At 35.4% G+C, this 19,094-nt stretch overlaps 1 protein-coding gene across 3 annotated transcripts in view; it reads right to left on the reverse strand.

Moving 5' to 3' along the window:
- LOC149238023 (Iron-sulfur cluster biosynthesis family protein) overlaps positions 1–14,225 on the reverse strand; it is a 279,175-nt gene extending 264,950 nt beyond the window's left edge. Inside the window, exons 1-4 of one of the 3 annotated variants that reach the window (XR_016246361.1) lie at positions 13,539–14,225; positions 8,957–9,064; positions 8,746–8,846; positions 8,218–8,322 (exon numbers count right to left, since the gene is read on the reverse strand). Coding sequence is in view for 2 of the 3 variants with exons in the window: in XM_089372897.1 (XP_089229023.1) it covers positions 8,218–8,322; positions 8,746–8,846; positions 8,957–9,064; positions 13,539–13,985 (761 nt within the window). In the remaining variant the exon portion in view is untranslated. The remainder of the gene's footprint in view (positions 1–8,217; positions 8,323–8,745; positions 8,847–8,956; positions 9,065–13,538) is intronic. The other 2 variants (XM_089372897.1, XM_089372896.1) reach the window with 2 other exon arrangements.
- Between the last annotated feature and the right edge of the window lie 4,869 nt (positions 14,226–19,094).

The raw sequence follows: 19,094 nt of genomic DNA on the forward strand, positions 1-19,094 counted from the left end.
ACAATGTTTGTTTCCTTTGCTCATCAGACAAGCTGCCTTTCGTACCGAGTTTTATTGTCATGTTCTACACCATGTTTTTGTAGTTGGTACAATCCGTATATAAATTAATTTCTTTTTACCCTTCAATTCTCAAGTGAAAAAAAGCAAAGGTCTGTACATAAATTAATTGTCATTCTCAAGTGCAAGAGCAAAAGTTAGTATTCTATAATATAAGTCATGACCTATAATATAAGTCGTGACCCTTCAATGAGACTTTTGATGAGACAATTGAAATATACAAATTTATAAGTGAAATTTATTATTAAAAAAAAGTCAACTAAACAAAAATATAAAAAGTCATTGAAAAGAATATTATATATATATATATATAGATATATATTGGAAGTGTAAGTTGACATAGTTGACATATTGTTGATGTGAAAACATCAACACAAAATGGAGAGTAAATCAGAGATAAAAGAAGGAAGATTTTTGAAAACTTTCCGTAGCATGCTAAAATGCTATTTAAAATTAAGGGAATGATCGCAAGAAAAGACGTTACTATTTCTATCTCTCCCACTAAAGAAAAAAATTATATAACGCCTAAAGTTGCAAACCAATTGGTCATTCCCGAGTTAAATATAATCGAAAAATTAGATTTCTTGGGCAAAAAACAATACGAAGTAACTAATTTACAGTTAAACATTAGAGAATATACAGTGATATAGCAATTCTATGTTCAATCCCTATGGAATGTCCCAAGTGACATTATTCTAGGATCAACTGTGGATGGAAACCCTAGGTTCCTTCATCCTGAATATGAAAAAGAAGTTTTTAACATTTTCCTATAGGAAGAAGAAAATAACGCTCCAGGATGTTACACTGAAGCCAAATTCAGTGATGCCAGAAGATATATCAGATATTTCAAAAGTAATTTCTCAAGAAGGTAAAAAGTACTACAAAATATGCAAAATGAAATTGATAAAATTATTGTTGATAGAAATGAAGAAGTCTTGCAACTTAAGGATCATAGTGAAAAATTACCAGCACAAAATAAGAAACTTAAAAAGGACAAAAAGTCATTAACAGACAAGTTAGAGCAGCTTACTCAAGAAGTATCGAAGTCTCCAGACATAACAGTCCAGGTTGAAGACAAGGGAATTAATATTGAACCAATCAATAGCATAATTCAAGAAGAGGATCAATCGGTGGAAGGAAAAATGCATTTTCATGTTACAATCTAGATGATGAAAATTCCAAACGAAGATTATGTACCTAACTCAAAAACCATAGTACCAGAAGGAAATCAAAAACAATCCACACCTAATAAGGGAAAGTCAGACCAAAAAGGTTCCCTATCGACATTCGAATCATGAGAGTAAACAACTCAACCAAGCTACATATCGAGACCATTCAGAACAAAAACAACAAACTGATGTTCCAAAGAATATTAATGTAACCTCAATCCAGTCCTATGATGACAATTCGTTACAAAATTCCAGTGACCAGAATATTCCACAAAAGATTAATCTAGGATGGTCTGATCCCTTCTCAATGCGACAGGTTTGTTTGTCACTTAGAAGAGCATATCAACTTGTATCAACAAAAATGAGAGCACCGAGACAAGAAGGCATTCGAAACTGAAAAAAGAGATCAAGCCCTTTGCATCAAGAAGCTTTGAGAAAAAAACTTTTTTTAGGAGAATTGCAATGTTACGAATAAATATATATAAATAATACAATTATAAATAATGGTAATAATTATTAGTTAGTTAATAATTAGTTAAGCAAAGAACCATAGAGACATGCCTATTCGTGAAAGGGCACTTACCTGCCTATATATACAGGGCCCTCACTCTCAATGTAACATTAATCTTATTCACACATTTAAATTTTTAATATATAATATTTGTATCCTCATGGATATCTTTATATTCCAAGTCTCCTTGAGTAATTAATCTTAAGAAGGAACTTTGTTCGCTTCAGACAAAAGGACCAAGTGCCCTCCTTTTTGCCCCTTGACCAACACCCCCACAGGAACTCCCAAATGGATAATTACATTTCCTCAAGAATGGAAGGGGATCCTCATTCTTGTTTTTCATAGATGTTGCAACCATCATTGCTACACCAACATTAGTCTCTCTTTATAATTATTTCCTCTTAGATGGAGACACTCCTACACATGCTCCAATTCCGCAAGATGATGTGCCCAACAAATGCCCTTTCACACAGAAATAGGTGCTCTTGAATTGATGGTTGCAAAAGTTGCATGTCCAAAGAACATTGCCTCCTCCCTTTAACTTGTTGCCTAGCCCTTGATGTCTTGTAACATACTTCCACAAGGGATATTTCAATTCTTGAGCCTATTGTCTTGCTAAATTGATGTTTCTCTCAACATTTGAAGTTGTTGTTGCAGCCCCACTTCTAACAAATGGAAGACTGGCATAACTTGATGAAATTGAAAGAGGGGGGGCATTACCAATGGGGATATTCCTCCCCTTCTTTTGCCCCTTCCCTACTGCCCTTGATTGAGCCATGATTGTTATAAAAATAAATAAAAATGCATTGTTGTAAGGATGTGCATATAATCAAAATGGAAAAGCAGACTGTTGTAACAAAACTAGAAAAAATTGGAGGGGAAATCCCCTTACCTATACCTTGAATCACCTCCAAAAGACATATATCTCCTTTGTTGATCGCTCACACAATACTACAGCACCCAAATAGCAAAGCAAAATGATCAATGCGGCCCAAATCGGAAATTTACCTAGCACGCGGGTCACTTTTTGTCAGACACGTGTCCAAAAATCAGGACACAATTTCGGCACATGCCTGACACGAGTTTGACTCGTGTCCCTAATCTCGAACACAAGTCAAACTCGTGTCAGGCACATGTCAAGCTTGAATCATGTCAGACACGATGGATTCGCAACACGTGGAGGGGGTCGTGTTAGGTAACGTAGGGTAAAAATATCATATTTTTCTTCATTTAAACCTCTTTGACAATTAGATGATGAACATTTTCCATTTTATTGAGAAACCACTACTTTTTTAGACCAACAATGGGACCAATCATAAGCATCTCATTCTATACAATGTGAGGTCATTGTTATCCTTTCCTACATGCAAGCTAGTGGATTTCATGTGAAGATTCCTTCTATTTTATTAACTAAGATGATGGTCCCTCTATTTCTGTTTACATCGTATTTTGGTAAATTCCATCTTTATTTTATTGAAGAACTCCATCCTATCTTGACTTCTCTAATTATCATGCCTAATGGAGTCATTGTTTCTGGTGGAGCTTGAAAAATTAGTAATGTAGCAGTGAGCCCCATCTAGTTTGTCAAGTATGTCTTTAAAAATCATTCATTATTATCATCTATTGTTGTTTCCACCTATTTATAACCAGTGTTATCAGAACTGGTTCCTATTTATAACCAGTGTTATCAGAACCGCACTGAACTGATCGATCCAACCGATTGGAGGGAAAAATTGGTTCGGACCGACCTCCTGAATTGTTTTTGGCCGGTTTCACTAAATCAACCAGTTCAATAAAGTTGCATACAAGGCAACACGTGGTTTTTTCTAATTTTTTTCTTAGCTAGGTACTAAACCACAGTAGTTGCCTAATATTCAAGCTTGTGGCCCTATTATTGCTATGCAATTCATGGCAATATTAAATTCATCCTTTTACTTAAATTTTTAACATTACGATGAATTGACTCAAGATGTTTAAGAGTGGTTATGTACTCATTGGATTTCACATGAAGAAATTAGAATTTCATATCCCACTCAAAATCCAGCAGACTTAACAATTTTTTAGGATTTCAAGATTGGGGGGATTGCAATGTTTCCATTGGATTTTGTCATGTATGAGGGTATTGAACTAGAATTTAATTAAGAGCACCAATCGCTCTATCTACCTTGATGTTAAAGGCATTGATTGTTGAACTCATGTATCATAAGCAATTTCTATCTTATTTTAATGTTAGAGGGTGATAGTGATGACAAAGATCCCAATATAGGCAAAGATTCTGATGATATGTAGGTATTTGTTGTAGCATGATTTTTTTTGGATTCCAGATGCCATCTAGGGCCTATTTTTTGATGTATTTTCGGTTCAAATATGGATTGCACTCAGTTGTTATTTTGGTTATGTGCATCCTTACATGCTCTATAAATTTTGTTTATTTGTGTATAAATGGTTTGGATTCATATGGATGCACATGAATATGTGTTTTTCTTTAGAATTTGAATATTGTGTCTTTCGTTGACCGGTTATTTGGTCTAGTTTTTTTACCAGTTTCGGTCTAGTTTTGACTGGTTCCCAGTCCAAGAGTCTATCAGTACGATGATAGGTTCAATTCTAATAACATTGTTTATAACCAAGTCATTAAATCATTATCCACCTCTCCTTGATAAAATCTTCCTATAATTCTTTTTGTTCTTTTTCAATGCCATTGAGGCGGCATTTTATGGAGTTTACTTCATCTTGATAAGTTTGAACATCATTTTTGACTTCATCAATTATCACCATTTTCTTCCCCCTTGCAAAATACAACTTCTCTTCAAGTTACTCTACTATAATAACTAAATTTAGTGGTTAGATGGCTTGATTGAGCCGTGGTTGTACAAATTCTTAATAGTTGGTCGTCTGTGATGAATACAACTACGGAATTTGCCTAAATCAGACAGCAACGTATGTGTTAGCTTCCGAGGGTGCTTCAATTGATATGAAGCGCACAGTGTATGGATGACCCTTGGGTCTTGATTTTTTTCATGATGGACATACACATTGGAGTTCTCTTTCTCACTAATTGTGAGACCTTGTATTGATGCTTGCATCACATTCTTCATTGGAGAGTTGGAGACCTATAGAACTTGTTGACATTCTTTATGATGGTCATGGGTAGGTTGCTTTGCTTGCTTGCTTGGGAGGATGATTTGCTTTGGAGGAGGAGTATTTGGCAACTTGAAGGAGGGTGTTGAGCCCTAGATGGCATGGGCACACTTGGTTGCTAGTATGGAGGCTTGTACTTGAGGAAGTTTGGGTTGAGGGATTAATCATGTTGGTGGGGTGGACATGAAAGAGCACCTGGTATAGGAGGAACGTTAAGAGTTCTAGAGCCTTCATGAGGAGAAGCATTGGATGCATCTCATGGAGTGTTCGTGCATTGGCCCCTTGCTTGTTATGGGTCTGCACCTTGGAGCTTGACATGTGTCACTTGCAGTGGGAACGCTTCACATGTGATCCCACTTGTATTAAGTTAGGTTGCTTGTAGTAGACTACATCCACATTATATTGTTGTCTCACTTTCTCTCAAATAAATAGAGAAAGGAAGGAGAGAGTCCTTACATATATTCATCCACTCGCATACTATTCATGGTATTATCTCTATATCTTGGAGTGATACGGTTCTTAGAGAAGTTCAAGGAAAATTTTAGGATTAGGCTTTTACCCTAAGGTAACATTCAAGCTAAGGTTTATAATAAACCTTGGAGAGGCAACGATAGGTTTGTATCTTGCAATTCTTGTGAGAGAGAATAATACCAGGGTTATGTGGCATTTGCAAACCCTAGTGCTACTTGGAAATTGGAATGCCCATTGAGGAGCAAAAGATGAGGAGACATCTTGCATGTCCGAAGAAGGACTTGCCAATGTTGATGCTAGCTTGTTGAGAACTCTTAGTGGAGTGACGAGCTTTGGTAGGGAGTGATTCCTAGCTAGGAGCTGGTGGCTAGGGTGTTCATGGTTTCCCTCACTGGGGTTTGGTAAGTTTGACTTGTACTAGCTTTGTGATAAAGCTATGGTATGTACCTATATTTCCTTTTATACATATAAATGAAGTTTCTCAGCTATCCAATTATTGTGTACTTTCAAATTTGATTTTCAGCATGTAATGTTTTCATGACTGGGTAATTTTTAGCAATTGATGTTCATGTTGATTTGACATAACATAAGGCTGAAACCGTTAAGTGATTTAACATACATCTCAAAGATAAGTGGGGCAGATTTACTGCTGTAACATTGCTGTAATCAAGTTATCTCACCTCTGTTATATGCATGGAAAAGTGGACAGAATTCAACCTCACTGTTTGGCACTTGAAAAATCTGAAGGCAGCTTCCTCAATCAACTCATCCTAGGAGAAAAACGACTTGGCTCCCTTTGCATCAACAGCTCAGCCCTCAATTTAAATCAGAGATGCAAGCTCATTCTCCTTTAGAATTAAACTCAGAACTCAATACTGACCAATGACCCTGCTTCAGGCACTCTCGAACCATACAGTTTGCCTCTGTAACAGATTCAGATCTGAAAGGATGGGCTTGAAATCAGACTAGGAAATTCGGCCTTAACATGGACAGAATTTCTGCCCCTTGTTGGCTCAATAATTCAGCCCCATTGTCACTACAATTGGGCCCTCATAAACACGAACTCGGCCCTATTGATCTAGAGACAAAGGTGATACAATTCAGCCAGGATTGATGCTTCAGAACTTGCGCATCAAATCCATGATAATTCGGCCCTATTGAAGAAATGAACTCGGCCCCTACAGATGGAATGATCCTGTAATCAAATTAAACTTCAATGTTGGAACCTCCTGCAAACAATGATAATTAGATATCTGCAATAACCACAATGGAAGATCTGAAAGAATCTTCCCCAAAAGCTAACTAGGGTAGCAATCAAAATCCACCGAAATTAGCTTGAGTTTCACTTGAAACTCTTGAACTCGCTTGAGCTCCTTTCAATTTGTCAATGAGATAGATAGGAATAGAATGATTTGCAATTGAGTCCATCCTCCATTTATAATTCTCCATTGAGCCTCCTTCAATCTTCTAGATTCTCCCTTTTCCCTATTATTTTATTGATAGGGCCCATTTTCCACTAGGAGCCTTTTTGCCACCATTTTAAACAAAATAATAATTTGCCTCATTTCTCAATAAAATATTATTTTGCCGCCATTCTCCAATAAAATAATATTTTTCCTCCATTCTCCAATAAAACATTATTTTGCCACCATTCTCCATTAAAATAATAATTTGTCTCCCTTTTCCAATAAAATGTTATTTTGCCGCCATTCTCCACTAAAATAATAATTTGTCTCCCTTCTCCAATAAAATATTAGTTTGCCGCCATTCTCCACTAAAATAGTATTTTCTGTCTTTGTCCCACAAAATAATATATTTGCCCTTTTTATTCAATGTTACCAAAAATTGGGAACATTCCAGATTAAAGTGTGTGTTGTGTGTGTGTCATGTATTTTTTAGTAATCTGGTTCCCCGGCAGCTTCCAGTTCCATACTGGTTGGACCTCGACCAGCGTTGATTCTGAAAACATTGGTTACATGTAATTATTAAAGTTATTGGCACATTTTCATATATAAGCTTTCATTGAATTGTGTTTCAATTTTAATATAATTTTATTTATATTTCTTAGTATTTCAGGCAGGGTCCCCTAAGATCTCTACTTTCCCTATGGTGTTCCATAGAATGCGGGGCATGCTTCCACATGTCCCTCGAATGCATTTCCCTCCTACCACATCCCCACATCCCAGAAACTTGGTGGAATAATGATTTTAACAAACACAAAATAAAAATACATCCTACCAAGATATCCTTTCAATTAATGATATACTCAATAAAATTAATAACTTTTCTTTATTAGATAAATTTATGTAGAAAAGGTTCAAATCTAACAATGTTCCAACTTATAGTGCTAATTTTCAAGTTTTAAGGTTCTTTCATGTCCATTCACAGTTCCCTTGGTCATGCATAGGTTTCCACATCTGTGATGACAGGATTAAAGTTATGCTGTATGGTTATGCAATGACCTTGAGAACAAAGATCTAGTGCTTGCTCTGTTCCCCCTTTGTGTTAGAGTGGCAACCACAGTTTAGAATATAAATATCATCAAATAAATAAAACACATTTCATGATCTTTCTCAGAACAAATACTAATCTAATGAAACTTTCTAGAGAGCACTTAATGTCACAAAAGCTTTATTCTGTGACAATTTGTGTCATTATTCTTAAATGAGCTCACAATTCGCACAATTAAATTGTTCCAGTGTGTGAAAACCATATAGCAAAGCCGATATCAACTTATAGCAACTTTTCCTTCTAAAGTGAAACCAGCATATATATTCAGAAAATAAGACTACTGAAAACTCAGAAACACAAACATAACTAAATACTTATAATCACATGTAATGAGAATCAGGGTCCAGAAAAAATTACCAGAATAAGTCAGAGGGGCTAATGAAAATATTGAATCCTGGATCAAACGATCTGCCTAATCCTGGATCATATGATCTTCCACGTCTTCCACGATTGTCTTCCTCACTATCAAGACAACCAAATCAGTTCCGAAAAATAAATTGCTATAACAGCCTTTTTTGAAAAATAATCAAAACAAATATTGGAATATCGACACCAACTCAAAATAAAAACTTTAAAAAAGGACCCCTTCAAACTTCTTCAAGGTTGAGCTTTACATGATAATAGCCAACTGCCCAGAACAATACAGAAGAATTGTAATTGAAAATATGAAAACTATAACAAATTGAGCTCCCTAGGTGATTAAGGACATGGCTTCCAGTTTATTGGCATGGACTCCTGTCTTTTGCATGCAAGTGAATGACTCTAAAAGATACAACTTGTAACCATTGAGAAATGCGAACCACTGGCCAATTAAAACATAGGTTTGTTATTAAAATAGGCTAAATTTTAATGACTCGTAAAGTAGAAACTGATAGAATTACATACCTTTTGCCAGACAATAAAGCAATGATTGCTGTATAAACAATAACAATGGAGGCAAGAAGTGCTGTTCCAAATGAAACCCTGATTAAATACTCTGCCACAGCCTGACAGGGACCAGATTAGCTTCTATATATAATACTGCAATTCTAATTCCTCAAATGGTACAAAATGAAGAAAAGTGATTTTAAAATACAAAACAACAACACTCTAATACCTTTGATTTCTCCAGTACAGGTTCAAATCTCATCCTAAAAGATTTAGCAGCAAGTTTGGCTCGATAATCCCTCGGGAAAACATACAGCACATCTCCTTCATCTGAAACCTGTCAAAAACACCTTGCAGAAGACATTTTGCCTTCATGAAATCAAAATATTACTCATTTTCTCTGCATATTCAGCTCGTCTCCCCTCTAACTAAAAACCACTCACAAGATAACAATAAGATATCTACTAAACCAGGAAAAAGAAACATCTAAGAAAAACAATAGATGATTGGGAAGAAAGTATTGTACTAATAGTTTGATGGCACGTTTGATAGATTTATTTTTCAACATTTTCCAAAGAGTTTTTTTTCAGTGACTGAGAAAGGATGAACCTTGGTTCAAAATCTTGAAGTAATTTTAGTAAAAAACCAAAGTTCTCTTGCCCAGACTACTCAGACACCAGACCATGTTTTGAGACCCTGCAGATGGGCTAGATTGAGGGTTGTTCATACCCACACTCCATCAAGAGCTCAGGACAAGAATTGTATTATCAGTCCTTTTGCTTCAACTAGTGGTTCTTTGGCCTTGGTTATTAAGAGCCTTTCTCTTCTGCCTTTGTAGGGCTACTTTGATGTGAATGTTAACTTGGCTTTAGGATCCCAACTTTGCATGGACTCTTTGCTCCAAAAGCCTCCCAAATAGCACAATGTATTGTTTTTGCATACTCTTATGCTCGCAATACATAAGAATTTACTCTTGTAAACATGTAGAAGGACTTAGTTGTAGACTGTAGTACTTGTGGAAAATACTGGGATTTGTCTCCCATGAATTTGGTCAATACTTCAGTGGAAGATCCCATGGAAGAAATTGCAATGTAAGGACTCCTCCATGAATTTGTTGCGACCGGGCACAGATTTAATATAATCATTACTCATTTGTGTCAAAAAAAAACGTGTATGGTTGGGAAGATGCCCATATCTTGCTAGACAAGGGGGTGTACTAGCAAACGACAAACCATGTGGAGTGGGTATAGCCCTCCCAATTCGTGTAATGGAATCAAGAAATATTCACCCAACACTAACAGTGTTCAACACACTCTTAGACTAGGATAAATCCTTCTTGTGAGGACACTATCCCTATTCCCAGGAGCCGTCAATGTCACGAGATTTACTCAGGTACAAGTAACTCCATTCCATTTGACAAATTACAATACAAGTGCAAAGAGGCAACTTAATGACCATTTTTCTGTTGAGAAATCAATGCTAGTAGGATTAGGGTTAGATTTCTCTTATCAATAATTACTTGTGAATTATGTTGGCTTCTTTTACTTATTTGTTATATTATCTTTCATCAAGTAATTACCAAATTATGTGTGCATGAAGATCACAAAAACACAAGACACAAGATGTAGGTACTCTGTCAGGGCACAACCCCTATCTAGGGGAAAACCCAAAATCTCTTCCTTCAATTGTTTTCCTTGAGACTCTTCAACCTAGACAAAGACCTCCTCCACACCAAGCTAGCCTCTCCTTCATCAATCCAACCTTCAACCTAGACCTTGACAAGGAGACATCGATCTCCTAACCCAGCCCACATGAGAGAGAGAGAGAGAGTGACCAAAACTTCGATTTTCTTCTTCCCTTCCTTCTTGACCAAACCCACACTCCTTTTAGCCCCTTCCTTCAACTTCGCACTTTTCCCAGCTTCCAACTTTAGATATCGAACTATGCTTGAGAGAGTGAGATGCTCCAAATGAAGTTGAATTGCCTTGTATATATAGCCTTCCTTGAGGCCGACTTGGTGTGGAGGTTACATAATTCATTTTTGACTCAAAAATAATTCTTTTTACATCGTTCGAAAGCCCAAGAAGGGTCTCATAAAATATATAATGACTCTAATGACTCTTTATTAATCCTAAGAGTCCACAATGGGGACTTTGACTAATAAAATGATGACCCAAGCATGAAACCCATGCTTTAATAAGTCATTGTAACAATAATAAAAATTCTTTTGACAAATACATTTTATGAAGACCAAACCAAGTTACATTTTTCAACATTTTCCTGGGTTTCCACTAAAGATATCTTATTGTTGGACTAGTGGAAAGGTGTCCTTAGTGGACATATTACTACCCTTGATAACTCCCCTTTGATTTCTTCCACTGAGGTGGTTTTTTCTTGCATAGAATCTGTAGCCAATCTCGTACCTTCACTTGTGCGGCACTTCCCCACTGGATTACATCACTAGAGGCATATCCTCCATTGGATCTCATCACCTTTAGTAGATGCATATTTGGAAGGCCCCTTATTCAATTGTTTGCTTAAGAATTGATTAGCATGTCTTGGGGGTGTGTTGATTTTTTGGTATATACTTAACATTTGAGACATTTAAGAATCATGTGATTGCTTGACTAATTAATTCTTTGACATCTTTCATTAGATTAACTTTTGTTACATGCTTCACTTCAATTAATCCTAGGAGTAATATAAGTTGACCATCTTTCTTGATATATTTCTACCTTTGTTAGACAATTTCCATTAGATTAACCTCTGTTACATGACATGTGATTGCCTATTTACAAAATCAAGACTACTTGGAGTAAAGCTGTTGCCATCTAACAATATCTGAAAGAGTTCATAGTGAAATCTGACCATGACTCTTTATAATGTGCATCAGCTATGCTATTAACTTCATCAACAACAAAAAAATTGATTGTGGTGTATTGTCATCTTTCTTACATCATGATCATATACCATCTGTTGTCCTAACGTTGTAAATAAACACTAAGTTTGTTAGCATGTGGTGGTATAACACCAATGGAAGCTCCGTTAGGGAAAATTGTGGTGATCATCAATTAACCATACCCTGGTGACATAGTTGGCTATATTGTTGTTTACCAAGTCACCATTGGCAATCCTTGGTTGGCTAATACCAAGGTTCTATGTTCATCAGATAACTTTAGTTAAATACTATGTGAAGCAAGATGCTTACAATTTCCAAAGGTGGAACAGAAGCCTACTAAGTTTTGCCTTCTACTTTGGTTTGTGGTCTGGAGTCTAGCTTGTTGTAAACAGTGCACTAAACATTTAGAATGTTGTCTGAAGTTCATGGCATCCACAACCTAAGCTTGCGGTCTTTTTACAGGCACAGCAAGAGTAGCTTGCAAGTGTTGCAAGAAAAAGGTGTTTACAGATACTGTAAACAGAAATCTGTCGATGACACAATGGAAGCTTGCTTGCAGCTGACACAAAAGTTTAGCTTGCAGCCCGGAAAATGTTGGTTCACCCACCATTGGGGCAGCTTGCTGATGCAAACTTTCAAGGAATAGGTAGTTGAACGCACACAGAATGTGGAAGGTCAAGGGCCTGTCGGAAGTTATAAGTGTCAGCTCTATTACCCAATTTGGTTTTAAGAATGATTCTGCTACTGTCATGTAATTATATGTTCTGTACATAATGCAATCGAGGGCTGTGGTTCAACAGTCAATCTTTTAGTTGATCACAAAAATGAAAAACATAAATTTGGAAGGTTATCCTTCCCCAATTCTCTGTGAATTTTCTAAGCTGCACACTATGCTAAACATTATGCACTGTCATGTAATTATATGTTCTGTGCATAATGCAATCGAGGGCTGTGGTTCAACAGTCAATCTTTTAGTTGATCACAAAAATGAAAAACATAAATTTGGAAGGTTATCCTTCCCCAATTCTCTGTGAATTTTCTAAGCTGCACACTATGCTAAACATTATGCACTGTCATGTAATTATATGTTCTGTGCATAATGCAATCGAGGGCTGTGGTTCAACAGTCAATCTTTTGGTTGGTCACAAAAATGAAAAACATGAATTTGGAAGGTTATCCTTCCCCAATTCTCTGTGAATTTTCTAAGCTGCACACTCGAATTCAGTGCATAATGTTTAGCATAGATGAGTATTAACTTTTGCTTGCCATTGATAGTTGTACTAAGTTAAATCCGATGCTTAACTCCCAACACACATACGCTTTAAGACTTGGCCTCCCAATGGCCAGAAATAGGTGTTGGGTCATGTTGCTGTCTTGCTAATGTTGCAACCCCAATCAGTCTGCCTGTACGTAATATTCCTACTGCTTTTTTATTAAGTGGATATGAACCTCATACCAATCAATATCTATATTTTTTTTTAGTTTGGCAGTCCAAAGGGGTGGGATGACTGAGGAGCACAATAGTGTGTTAAGCGATCCACCAACGTTACATTCTAACATTAATTTCAAACGGATAAGAATGGGTGCAAAACCCAAGTGAAACCTTTCAAAGCACAAATATCTAGCGACTACTCGACAGGTGCAGGAAACATATGTGTTTTGGGAAGTGCATTGTGCAACCTCCATCCATTAAACCAAACTCAGTTCATCATAGTAAAATAGCATTAACCTCTTGGCCCTTGGCATACAGAACTTTGACAGAACAATGCCTGAAATGAATTTGCAGCAGCTTTACAGGGAAATATAATATAATCGCAAGTGTTTTAAATTCTGGAAATTCATTCAGAAAAAACATACAAATAACATTCCAAAAACCAAACAAACATATGAATTATCCCGTGATTCATAATACCTCTAAAAAGCCCCCTGCATCAGCTGCAAGAGCCTGCAGCGCCTTCTCTGCTTCATTGAGCTTCAGACCGGCCTTACCGGCCACGTCACCGATAGTTACCCGTCCTCCTAGTGTATCCACGGCTTTAATCGTTCTATCTCTTACAGCAGACGGCAATTTATCCGTTTCCACGCGGCTTCCTGGCTTGAATTCCGTTATGGAGCTTCTAAGATCCGCTCTGCATATTAAAGGCAAACCCAGAGCCGCGCCATTAGTCAATTTGACTGCATCATTTTTTAGTGTTTTGGGGCGCAACGATGTTGGAGAAACTCTGGTACCAGGAAACTGTGAGCGATGTTGCAATGGTGATTGGGGAGGCTTAGAGCATAATGATGCATGATGAATATACGTGTTAGTGGCATTCATTCTGTGAGATGCTGCAGAGAAGCAGCTGCTCATGGTCGCCATGGTTACCGACTTATCAGAGATTCATCATAGAGATATTATCAGAGTGGGTTGACTCATCATAGGGATATTATCAGTGTGCGTCATTGAGTTGCAGGGTTTCAAGTTTTATTGAGATTCATTCGTTGCTTATCTTCGCTTGGAACCGATTGATATCTGTTCCAAGTGGAAATGAATTTAAAGGGTTATCAACAGGGTCGTATGGAGAGGAAGGCGAATAAAGAGCGGCTCGCCCTCAACCCATGAAAAGAGGAGGGGTATTAACGTCCATGTTACTATGTTTTAGGCTCTTTTGCTTCTCGTCAACGAATAGGGGATATATTAAGGATTCCACGATTAAAACGACTATAGTGATAATCACCCATTACATTTAATGGTAGATTGAAGTTAAGAAATCATTTTTTTAAGTTACTGTTATAAATTTATTTGTTTAATTAATTATTTTTTATTCGATTGGGATTTGGTGTTTAATTAATTATTTTTTATTCGATTCGGATTTTGTATGGTTTATTAAATGTATAAATGGATTTAGCATTTTAAAAATGCATTTAAAAAAACTTTCCAAGTACTATGATTTTTAAAAATCCCAATAGATTTTGAATAAAGTTTATAAAAAAACCAAGGAAAAAGTTATTTTATTTTAGATTTTGAACAAAGTTTATAAAAAAATCAAGAAAGAAGTTATTTTATTTAAGATTGTGGATTTGATCCTCATAGGAAAAGAAGATATAATAATGTAATTAATATGATATGTTTAGATTTATTATATGGAGGAAAATATATATGTTGTAGTTTAATTAATAGAAAAAATAATTTTTTTCATTAAAAATTATATTTTTAGCAAGATTGTTATTTTTTATTGTTTAAAATACATTTTTTAATACATAAATGGATTGAGCACCCTAAAAAATCATTGCCACTAAAATATTAGATCATTGCAAATTAAACAATTTATACTTTTGATTTTTTAAAATCTATACGGAATTTTGAACAAACAAACAAAAAACAACAACAACCTATTTTATTATTTAAATTTGGAAAATAAACATATTTTATAATTTACATGAAAAATTAAATCTCAACTTTAATTTTTATGTCTTTTAAAAAATAAATTAATTAATTTCCATTTTTTTTAAATAAATTAGTAAAATTATATAAAATAAAATTATTCTACTTTAAAGGAAGAAACACCTGGAGGGAGCAGGAGCAGATAGCGGAGGATACTGATAGCTCCGGAGAAAGGGTAATGGAGATAGGGAAGGAGGAATGTAGGGCGAAGATGACCTTCGAAGTTGGGCAAAGTAGCAGAAACAATAACAGAGGCAGGCCGGTAAAAAGAGGAAAAGGAAGGAGGCGAAGGGGACGAGGAAGATCGCGGCAGGAAGACCACCACGAAACGGAGACTCCAGCCTTGAATCAGCAGAAGAGGGGGCGTCGTTCCATTGGGCAGGCTGCGCAGGAAGCGGAGAGAGCTTACGGCAAAGAAACCAATGAAGACATCAGGAGGATAATTGACGCGCTGGAAAATAGAGTGTTGGAAGAACCCTCCGATCCAGAAATGGAGGAGTGGAATACCCTGCTTCCGGACCCTGGGAACACGAGAGGGCGATTAACGCTATATAAACAAGCATTACACATGTATTGGGTGATGAAGCATCTGCTTGCCAAAGCCATGGAGCAAGTTGTTGTTGAGATGACAGAGATAACCCAAGCTGTGCCGGATATGAAGAAAGAGATGACCAGTCTGCAGATCATGACACGAAAGCAGGACATCAAAATAGAGGAAATTCGCGGCATGCTGAAGGAACTGACCAAGGCGAAGCGAGATGAGGAAATTAAGCATGAAATCATGGTAGATTGAAGTTTTTTACCCAGTTAATCTTTTTGAATTTTGTAATAAGCAGTAGTGAGCCAATGTATATGGTAGTTTTTGTCAAGTATCTGAGACTAGTCATCAAGAGACAAATTGCAGCTAGGACACTGTTATGGTTTTTTGATATGCTGTGTCTCTAAGTTTGATAAGTGAACTTTTTCAGACAATATTTTATGTGTGACCAACAGACCCGGTTTCCCTGCGGGGCGGGTTGAGGTCACATGCGTTTGTATAGTTTTAATTTTGCTGTATATAATAGAAAAGGTCACACCGTAGCTTACAAAAAAAAATTATTCTACTTTAATAATCATTAAAAATCATTTTCTCACTACAATGGCAAAACCACTAACCACCCATGAGATACACTGCAGTGTAAATAATGTCACCAACATCAACTTTTCACAATCATGTCTTGATAAAGCTCTCAAACCTATTTGAAATTATTAATTTCAAAATGTCCATAAAAAGTGAAATCATAAATAACAAGAAGTTAAGTCATACTTCTCTTCATCATTTTCTTCAAACATGTCTCCTTCCTCCACCATTACTTCTTAAAACATGTGCAGCATTAGCAACATTCTTATAATTTGTGTTATTTTCTTTTTTCATTTAAATTTTATCAAGTAAATTAATTCAATATACCCTTTTTTGCAAATTACATTGCTTTATTTGCAAATTACATTGATTTAAATATTTAGAGTGATGTTGCTTTATAAAACTATATAAATTTTCATATTTTATAAAAAATATATGAAATTTTTAGAAAAGTAATTTTTTTTTTAAGTATCATCAAACATATTATAGTTGGCATTTTAAGTGTTATAAGATTCACCAAAAGCTATACACCTTACTATCTTTAAATTTTCCATATTCTCATAATTATTGAGCTAAGAGGTTCATTCTACAACCCAGTATGAAGGCAAATATTTGACATTTTAAGAGTTATAAGATTCACTAAAATTTATACACTTTAATATACATGCATATCCTTAAAATTTTCCATGTTCTCATAATTATTGAACCAAGAGGCTCATTCTACAGCCAAGTGTGAAGGCGATGTGTAAGTATGTTCGTCCCTCTTAAAATTAAAATAAAATATTTTCAAAATAGAAAAGCAATGTTGGCTACGGTATGCATATTTAATAAGTTGTCTATATCACCTAATACAATTTCATCTAAAGTAATTAGAAGTAAAAAAAAAAAAATATATATATATATATATATATGTAAGATCCATCTTAACAACAAATCTAACATGAGCTGGGAGGGATCAAATTTCTTCAAGTGCAAACTTATTTTAGAGTGCAAAAAACAATGTGTAATTTTTTGTTGTTTAAATTGTATTTTTGAATGTTATGGAGATTACATAACATGTGCATCGAATCATTTTATCAGCGCACATTAAACTAGTTTTTTTCTTGACATAGAATAAGTTATTCACGTAAAATAAGATTTGTATTCACTGGTAAGCACGTTGCTTCATTTAATGTGTTAATTGAATTCAATAGCTAAGTGGGATAGAATAAGATATATGTTTTAGAAGTAACCTAGCTACCTCCTTTAATTACTTAATTGAGTCTTTTTATTGAGTGGTAAGCACATTGCTTCATTTAATGTGTTGGATGAACTCAATAGCTAAATGGGATAAAAGAAGATATATGTTTTAAAAGTAACCTAGCTACCTCATTTAATTACTTAACTGAGTTTGGTGGCTAAATGAGATAAAAGGAGATATATGTCATGTAGTTTTGCAAGCTACCTCACTTAATGGCATGCTTAGGTTTTACAATTCAATGGAATAGACAAATGTGTGTCTCTTGTGCTTTTACGCTTACACTAAACTTTGACATATTGACTTGTATGACATCAATAACTAGAGAGATGCAAAGGAGGAACAAGTAACACACAAAATCAAAGACCATGTCAAGATTGAATTAGGGGTTGTGGCTCATCTTTATACAAATAGCTCAATTGCATATTAAGAACCTACTTAAATGTTAAATTTTCCACAATTTAGAAGAAAAATATTAATGTGGAGCAAAATCTTAATATAGGGATATGTCATTGTAACAAGATAGTATGTAAAAGCAGATATAAAACAACAAAAAGGCAAAGACAACTCATAAGGCATGACATCAAAACCATTAATAGTAATAGATGCAAAGGAGGAACAAGTAACACGCAAAATCAAGGACCATGTCAAGATTAAATTATAGGGGTTGTGGCTCATCTTTATACAAATAGCTCAATTGCATATTAAGAACCTATTTAAATGTTAAATTTTCCATAATTTAGAAGAAAATTATTAATGTGGAGCAAAATCTTAATATAGGGATATGTCATTGTAACAAGATAGTATGTAAAAACAGATATAAAACAACAAAAACGCAAAGACAAGTCACAAAGCATGACATCAAAACCATTAGTAGTAATATCAAAGTGAAGGAAGATGTTATCACATCAGCCTAAGGACCTGCAGGTAATGTCCTATAAACTATCTCCTTCTCATGGTCATTATGTATGTGAGACTATTCATAATATGACATTTTAACCATTTGCCTACATTATTGCTTTTATATGAACCACTTTTTTTACATTAGTGTTGTCCATCCTAACTCTAAATCTAATACTAAGAATATAAAAAAACTTGAAAATGTATTGAATAACTATAAGATTAAAATGGTCTCCCCATGGAAGGTGCTCATCATCCACGCAACATGCTAGCAATGAAGGTAATCGGGATTAATGAGGGGCAACAAGTTGCTCCCACTTGATAGCTTGTATGGCCACCTCACCACCATAAGGATCAACTCAAGCTTAGAAAATTTTCATCTACACAAGATTCAAGCATGTGAGTGATTGAGAAGGTACACTAATGCGACGGTTCATACATTTGAAGACTCAAAGCTAAAATTATAGCAAGAAATGGCAAGAACAATGTTATAATGTTGAGAAGTGGGAGTAGGGTCGTTATGCAGTCGAACGAAGGAGTTTGGAGCATATTATAACCCATCAACCATGGTAGTAATTCCTCAATAGTTACATATTTAGCTTATATAGGTAAGCATATGGAAAACATGTAGACGTAAGCCATAATTATCATAGTTCATCTCGACATTTCAAGGCTTTCTATGTTCTTATGGGTCATTCCTCTCCATGGATATTTCTTAGCCATATTTGGCCTTTTCATTCTTATTCCATGTAGCTCCTTTCAAGATTTTCATCATTTTATGTTTTCT

Source organism: Pinus tabuliformis, chromosome 8 (genome assembly GCF_031772625.1).
Source record: "Pinus tabuliformis cultivar Carrire ecotype Pingquan chromosome 8, CPIR1, whole genome shotgun sequence".
NCBI lineage: Eukaryota > Viridiplantae > Streptophyta > Pinopsida > Pinales > Pinaceae > Pinus > Pinus tabuliformis.